The sequence below is a fragment of the Pristiophorus japonicus genome, chromosome 10 (genome assembly GCF_044704955.1).
Source record: "Pristiophorus japonicus isolate sPriJap1 chromosome 10, sPriJap1.hap1, whole genome shotgun sequence".
NCBI classification, from domain to species: domain Eukaryota; kingdom Metazoa; phylum Chordata; class Chondrichthyes; family Pristiophoridae; genus Pristiophorus; species Pristiophorus japonicus.
The window spans coordinates 3,732,105-3,740,754 of NC_091986.1; the positions used below are offsets into that span (position 1 = coordinate 3,732,105).

The 8,650-nt window shown below is 42.0% G+C and overlaps 1 protein-coding gene across 1 annotated transcript in view; it reads right to left on the reverse strand.

Annotated features, from left to right (window-relative positions):
* The window catches only part of gpc6a (glypican 6a), a 1,137,716-nt gene extending 1,131,174 nt beyond the window's left edge, over window positions 1–6,542 (reverse strand). The window contains exon 1 of the mRNA XM_070891364.1: window positions 6,383–6,542. Coding sequence (XP_070747465.1) covers window positions 6,383–6,542 — 160 coding nt within the window. The remainder of the gene's footprint in view (window positions 1–6,382) is intronic.
* Window positions 6,543–8,650: the final 2,108 nt, after the last annotated feature.

Consider the following 8,650-nt stretch of genomic DNA (forward strand, 5'->3'; position numbering starts at 1 on the left):
CCAGCACAAACTACAAAAGGTCATCTTGTTTGAATAGATCTTCATGAGCCCTAAATGCAATTTTAAACTGGGTATCCTATCCTCTGTTCAACTTGAGCATGCATTCAAAATTAAAATATTTTGAGTGGCATAAGAAAACTATTACTATATATTTAAAAAGTTTCCACTTAGTCAGTCAGTCATTCTTTCTTTCTTGTAGTTAATACTACCAAAAATTAGTAATCTTCAAAATGTTAAGCATAAAAGAATTTTAAATGAATTATTTAAAATAAGATTATGGTACACTTGCGGTAAACTATCCTAAAAAGAGGGCAAAAATATCAGAAGACAGACTATCATATCAATGGGTTTCCACAAAGACATTCCTCAATCTAGTCAGAATAGAATGCTTTGGTGTGTGTGTTTTGCTACCTTCACGTACTGAAATATGTTTGTCTCTCGAAGTGAGAGTGGTCTTTATACACACACACACACACAAACACATGTGTATATATAATTTGATTGATGCTGTTTATAGAAAATAAACATAAAAATATCACGACTGTTATCAAAACGTAGAAACATAGAAATTTACAGCGCAGAAGGAGGCCATTTCAGCCCATCGTGTCCATGGCCCTTGGTCAGCAGCCCTGAGGTTACATATGAAAAATGAACAATGGCGGCAAGGTAAAGAGCACCCAGCCCAACCAGCCCGCCCCGCACAACTGCAACACCGCTTATACTGAAATCTTCTACATGTCCGTGTTGACAGAGTTTTGCTCAATAGTTTCACTGTTGTTGTGTTATTCTGGCTCTAAATATCTCTGGTAGAGTATGATACAGTACTGGCACTGTTGCTGCACAACAGTGCCTCCTTCTGGCCCAGCAGCAAACCAGCCAATGGTTCCCCTAACACATACTGTAGTACAATGCATAAATAGCTTAATTTGCACCCTCGCACTGGACTGGAGAATCATGAACAGATACTGCAACCTTTACAATTTTTCACAACTTTTTGGACCTAGTTTATGTAGTTTTGTTTCCGGCCATCATTTCATGTGGCAAATCAAATTCAGCTAGTAAACTATTTTCCTCTCCTAAAAAGATGCAGAAACAAGATTGCTGCTGGGTTCAAACTGAGAGTTGTACAGAATCCCTCTGTGATAGCTTTTCACAAGGCAATCAGTTCTTCTTCTGTAAACTCTATTTTATTTTAATATTTGCCATGGATCCACTATAGAATTCAGCAGGAAAAGCAGACGGAATCTGAATTTGTGCAACTGACATATTAGGAAAAAGAGCTGTTGGAAAAATATGTACATTGGATTCCAGATAAACAAATTGCTGGTCCAAATAAAATCTGAATATAAGCATAGAATTCCGAAACTTTAGATCAATCTGCAGTATGCTGAATTCCTGATCCAATCACATTGAAATATAAAATCCTATTGCCCCTGCATAAAATATGTCTTCACTCTCCACGTTTTAACACTGAATGCAATTAACTGACTAGAAATTTTCACCTGGAGGCAGCAGATATCTCACTTACATGCAAATTATTTTTTTTTGGTTAAGCATTTTCTAATATTTATGTTTGACATGAATTGTTGAAAATGAATAATTAAGTTGTGATACAAAGATTTGCTAATTAACTATTGGTAGATTACGACAATCCCAACCCAAACATAAACCGCATTGACAAGGTGATTTGATTTTTGAAATTGAATTATCCTCAAAGAGCGATCAACAATTGTTCATTTTAAAACAAACTGTATCACTTTGTCATCGACCCGAAACATTAACTCTGTTTCTCTCCACAGATGCTGCCTGACCCGCTGAGATTTCCAGCTTTTTCCTGTTTTTATTTCAGGTTCCAGCATCCGCAGAATTTTGCTAATTTCTCACTTGCCCTGGTTTCACTATCATTCGACACAACGTTCCATTTTCCACATGTTAAAATTACACCTGACGGGCACAGTTACTGTCATTAAGTGAATGAAATGTCTCATAGGTTTGATTTATACTGACCACTTCTATGGTCACTGGGCATTGTAAGAACCATGAGGGACAACAGCTATTTGTAGAACAAGACATGCACCTTCTTCCATCAGTAAAGTACAAAAGTGTTTCTAGAAAACCTGAATATAGTAAAATTACTAGAAGTCACTTTGCGGAGTAATTGGGATCCAGGAAAATCTAGGCCTATAAGTCAGACAACATCAATGAAAATCTCTCCAAATGTCTTTCCAGCTAAAAGGGTCAAGTGACGCAAAAATACTTTAAAAAAAAAATGGATATTGCAACTAAAAAACATATAAAAATATCAGTTAATACATTGGATGTCCGCTCTCTTCATTAATTCCCATGCGTGAAAACTGTGGTCTGTGTTTAAAGTTCTGTTTTTATCTATAAGTTTGAGCTTTGTTCTACTTCCAGTAATTTTACTGTATCGAGGTTTTCCAGAAAAATATCACACTTCACCCATGGAGAAAGGTGGCTAACATTTTGTTCCAGAACCAGCTGTTGCTGTTCCTCATTGTTTTACAATGCCTAGTGACCACAGAACAGATTATTGTAAATTAGACACATCACTGACTTCAAGCTGTGCTGCGCCGAAATATTTGGGCTAAATCTGCGCCAGCGCTTTACTGGATGCAGGAAACCACCGGTGTCTGGTTATTTACAGGAGGACAGGGCCAGGTAAATGATAGCAACGAGGGTTTCAGCAGATAGCTCAGGAGCGGCGCAAATGATCGGGTGATGTGATGACAATTAACTGCGAATCCCCAGAACTTGCTTGGTCGAATTAAGCCGCTCCCCCGTTTGCCAAGCACACCGACATCTCGCCATTAGCGTCTCCGCTATTTTTAAGAACTTGCTCTATTTGCACATTAATTGTCCATTAAACTCACCGCAGAAAGTCAGGGCTCATAATTAATAGCGTAAGTACCCTTTTAACGAGGTGTTGATTGTTGATGGAATGCCAATCAATCTCGCCGACCCAGAAAGGGAGCAATTCAAACAGCTGAGTCTCGTTCCTGCACATAGTAAATTGGTCATTATTGTCTTACTTTTACGTTCTGTCTCTTAATTCTTGTTCTCTTAATCTAATCTTTCTTTCCTTCTCTTTCCGTTCCTGATTTGACTCTCATGCACCTTCTTTCTCCATCATTCCTGTTTCTTTCTCAATCCTTAAATCTCATTGATAAAGGAGATAGACTGTTAGTGCTGTCTTTCACCGAGGTCCCAGATGCCAGCTCATACATTCAGCATGTATGGCGCAAACAATTTGAGCAGGAAAAAGTCTAAAGAATGGCACAGGCCACAAGGTGCCCTGCTCCAACAAGATTTGGCTCATTACATCATTAAGATTTTTGAGAGACATTATTATTGCAGCTCCTTGTCTTACCATTCGCATTACACAAAGATAATGGACACAGACACATCAATCATGACAGTTGCTGGTCAATTTCACCTTCAGTATCATAACCAGCCAGAGAACCAGGTGAAAAAGGTGAGTGTTATAAAGCAGCCCATCTTCCAGCTCTGTGCATGTTTCTGAGACTTTGCTCGCTTAGACCCCACTGCTAGGGTGTTCCATGCCTCCATCTAGTCCCTCTGTGCTCCAGTCACGTAGATTAAAAAAAAACATCAGCCTTCACCAACACCAAATACATTAAGATAATATAACTTAACAATAATTTGGTCAGTAAGTAGTCATTAATGTCCAGCCTGGTGCCAAGACTTCAGTGTTGTTTTATTTTGGAGGGAATTATTAACCCACCCACAGTGGGGTAAATTAAGCCTATTTACAAACTAAATTAAAGTTAAAATATATATTTCATTTAAACGTTTCTGTTGGTGAATATGGTTAAAGTGTTAAATGTCCCAAATAATGCCCATTTCAAAAACCATTTTAAGATAAGAGAAGGAGCAGGTCATGCGGCCCCTCGAGCCTGCTCCGCCATTTTTCCCCATTTTATCATTGGTTGGGCTTGAGATTGCATTGAGTTATTTTATTCTTTTGTTGCCAAATAAAATATAATTTAACAGTATTCAGAAATGTGTGTGATCCATACAAGTCCATAAGCAATGCCAGAGGACATCCACCAGTATTTAAACATTCAGTATACTACACAACTTTCACACTCTTTCTTTCAAAGCATTGGTAGGGCTCAATTACAGGAACACCGCCTTTAAATGAAGAAGTACACCACGCTGCTAAATCAGAGAGAAACGGCTCCCAGGACCCAGTATATCCATTAATTAAATGCTTATAATTGAAGCTCATGATAAATGCTCAGTTCTCCATTTACCACCAGGACACTGCCACTTCACAGACATAATTACACAACTTAGATTAGCACAGGGAACCACGATGGTTAAAGACACTCCAGTGATCCTCCTTCTTTACATTTTATTTGCCACTTTTATCATACAGAATGAAGGTCAACGTGGGTTCTTTATAAAGTCTGTTGAACAGAGACACGGATAACTAAATGCCAGCAGTAATGGACGAGGATGCGAATCTATTACAGCCCTAAACAGATATTTGATCTTGCTTGCCTTGGATTATTGAAAATATACAGTTGGTGAGCCTATAGCAAAATTAGGAACAGCTGACATATAACTAATTCCCCATATTTCCTAAATTCAGATTGCTTGCCTCACATCTAATTATCTCTATGGGTACAATGAACACTGGCTAGTTTACCTGAAATACTGTCCCAAAATTGATCAGTACAGCTATAAATAATGATTGCTCCACATACGATAGTTGGATATAATTTGTTTTCTGAGCTCATTTTTGGAAAGCTATCAACATGATGTCTAAACAGTTTCAGTGCCAACATTTCAGTAGTCTGAATAAATGGTGAATGAAATCCAATGGAAGGTGAAAGCACAGTTAGAAATTTCAAGAACATTCTGCCCTCTGTAAATATTAATGTTAAAGCAACCAGAGAGTTTCTGTAAAAATTCAATGGTTACCAGTTTACTGGGTTTTAATGGAAACGGGAAGCATATTACAGTGAAAGTCTGATCAAAACTAAAGAGTAAAATTGGGAAGTAAAACAGTATACAATCTTGAGTGTTATGTTTCTATTACACAAGATAGTGGGGAGCACATGGGGGACTTTAATATATTAAGTGATTATAGTAAAATAATTTTAGCTGAAAACACAAACACTTTTACTACACACATACAGTTGTAATAGTTATTGATTAAAATGTAAAACTCTCAGGTTTTGATTTATATTATTTGACTTCCAAAGCAAGTCTCATTTGATAATGGAACCCATATCCCTTCCCATTCCAGCACTACCAGAATTAGCATCCATTCTAACTTAAGCCAGTCTCAGTTACTATTGCATAATATTATTAAAAGACCATTTGAACTGTAATCAGTTTTAAATACTGGAGGAAACTTAATTCTCAATATGTACAAATATAATTTCCTCTCTTCATACTGGTGCACAAAGTATGTTGGACATAAGTTAGAACTGTTCAATGACAATACGAAGATATAACCCACTGTGAATCATGAGTCTATTTGCATATTCAAATCCCACTGCAGTGTGTGTGTGTGTGTCTGGCCACCAAGCTCAGCACACAGGGCAGTTCTAATACTGTGCCTTCAATGTTGTAGGTCTATTGTTCTTGATTATAACCCCACTGCTCACCTTTGCTGTAGGCACATTTTGCTGAAATACTAGAAATATATAATGAAGGAAAGAAATAAAAAGCAATTTTGCATAAAACTCTCAAAATGAATTACCGCTGGTACATGCAGACCCTAACTTACTGTTGGGATCCTGTATGTACATATTGGCCCACCACATGCACATTGGAGATCCCCTCCCCCACCCTCAACACAAAATAACAGCACACAGTTCAGTATAGGAAAAAAAACAATATACTGGGTTCATTTTCAGCAAAACTAGTCTCAGTTAACCTGCAAACACCGTTGAAGCAGTAGAATTAGTGCAGTAGTGCCCTGGATGCTGGCAAGAAGACTTAACACCACATGATCGGTCTAGTGTTTGACATCTAATAACTCATTCCAGGATGATTTCCATTCCTGGCCCAATAGAGTGACAAAAAGTTGGGGAGCGGGTAAAGTCACTGTGTGCGATGGAAACCGACATCTAGTGACGTGAACGGTCCCGTTTTTCTACCGTGCAATTGAAATGTGAGAGAGTCCTTCCTTCGAATGCTAAGTACAGTTGTTGAAAGCTTCAGAAGTGAAGCCAAGCACTGAAGGCTGGCGCCCTGTCTCCCGCACTGTATTCCCCAATAACCCGCCTGGGCCACACTGGCTGAAGTTAACACCGAGCGAGAACTTGGAGCGCACCTTCACCCTCGGGGCGCAAGCTGCGGCAGAACGTGCAAAGAGTTTGCTTACCCGAGATCTGCTGGTAGGGGATGTCGCTGAGGCTGAATCCTTTCCCACTGTAGGCTTGTCTCACCTCAGCGCAGGTCCGAGCTTTCGCATCAGCCCCAACCCAACCACAAAACAGACTGAGAGTGAGCAGCATGGCCAGCACAGCACCCATCCAGGACATGGTGTGTGCACAGAGACAATCTTCACAAATCCACTTCTGTCGCCGGAGCCCCTGCGACCCCCCCCCCCAAAAAAAAAACCCTGAAAGAAGTGCCCTTTAAAAGTGCTGTCAGAAAGCCAGCGCTGGGGAGGGCAGGCGAGGCGCTTTTGTCCAGGTAGCGGTCGCTGGCACTACACTCCCTCCGGCATGGGCAATGTGAATGTTGCCTATTGAACAAGGCTCTTGTTACTGGCAGTGTGGCACAGCCGCGACCTGAGCCCTGAGCCCTGGCTCGTGTGTGTGTGTGTGTGTGTGAGAGAGAGAAATCCTGGTCTGTGAAGTTCACTCTGGACACACTCAGACTGCGCTCACAATCTGAGAGATCCTGCAAACTGAAAAGCCCTCCGCCTCTGGATGTTCTCAGATCACAGGAACAGGGTACAAGGCAAAGCCAGGACTGGAGTTCCTCGGGCTGCGGGCTGCTCGGGAAGGAAATCAGGCGCACCTCAAATCCCCCACCACATCTTCTGGACACACAATGTATTCTTGTCAGGTAAATCTCTTCTGCAACAATATCTCACTGCAAACAGATTGCATTTGCACAGTCTGCATTTAAAGTGACATCTCCAAACTTCATTTGTTTTTCTGCAAGGCTGATTTCTTGCATTGGAGCTGGTGGTGAGTTGGTGAGCCTGAGAAAAAACCTGCTGCTCTCTGGAAGTGCATGAGTGCACAACAGCAGCCTGTGAATACAGACCTTGCTCTATCTCCCTCACTGCCACCCCACCCCACCACTCCCGAGCTGCACTGGGAAGATAATTACAATGTTTATTTTAAAATGTCACCCTTTCCACAAAAAAATAAACCACATCTTGTCTCACACACAATGAATCACTTTGAAGCCGGATTGCAGACAGCAGGATCCCACAAAAAGCAAGGTGCTGAATGGCGGGTGAATCTGTTTGTTATTGGTGCTGGTTGAGGGAGGAATGTTGCCAAAACACAGAGAGGTGCCCCCAGTTCTCCCTCAGAGAGTGCCACAGAATCTTTAGAATCCACTTGAACTTCAAACAGAACCCCTGCAAAAACACAGCACCCCTCAATACTGCACAACAGTGTTGTCAGAGACTATCAATAACTCAAACTTCCAGTGTAAGCTCCAACTCTCGGACCCAGAAATGAGTGTGTGACCAACAGAATAAAGTTGACACAAGGGATGTTGCGGCATGATGAGGGGGAGGGGAAGAGGGGAGGGGCAAGGGGAAAGAGGAAGAGTGAAAGGGGTCGCTGGGGGAACAGGGGGAGGGGGTGAGGGAAAGGCGGGGAAGTTGGTGCGGGGGTGAGGGAGGACGAAGGGGGAAAGTGAGGGCAGAGAGAGAGAGAGTGGGAGAGGGAAGTTAAGGGAGAAGAGGGATGGTGGAATAGAGACCGGTTGGGGAATATGGATGGGCAGGTAGGAAGAAGTTGGGGGAGCAAGGACGGGAAGTGGGGAGGAGGAAGAGGGATGGGGAGGAGGAAGACAGATGGGGAAGGGAACAGGAGGGAAGCTGAGGTGGGAAGTGAGGGTGAAGGGGAGGGAAGTAGTAAAAAGAGTTGGGGAAAAGAAAAGCGAAGGGGAGGGAGAACAGAATAGGAGGGAAAGGGAAGAGGTGAGGGGGAATCGAAGAGGAAGGAGGGGGAATCGGGAAGAAGTGAGGATGGAGAGGGAAGTGCTGCTCCTGGCATGCTCTTCTACACTCCTTATTCAACTAGAGTTGATCACCGAACAGAGGGTTGTGGGGATCTGGAACTCGCTGCCTGGAAGAGTGGTGGATGCAGTAACTCTCACAACTTTTATGAGATGGTTGAATGGGCACTTAAAGTGCCGTAACCTGCAGGGTTACGGACCTAGAGCTGGTAATTGGGATTAGACTGGATAACCTCTTGTTGGTCAGCGCAGATACGATGGTAAGTACTGCAGGGAATCAAATACGGCCAGGGTGATCTCCTGGACTAGTTTCGATCGGCTGGATGGGTCGGAGAGGAATTTTCCCAGATTTTTTCTCCCTAAATTGGCCTGGGTTTTTATCTGGTTTTTGCCTCTCCCAGGAGATCACATGGCTCCGGTTGGGGTGGAGTGTAGAATGTTT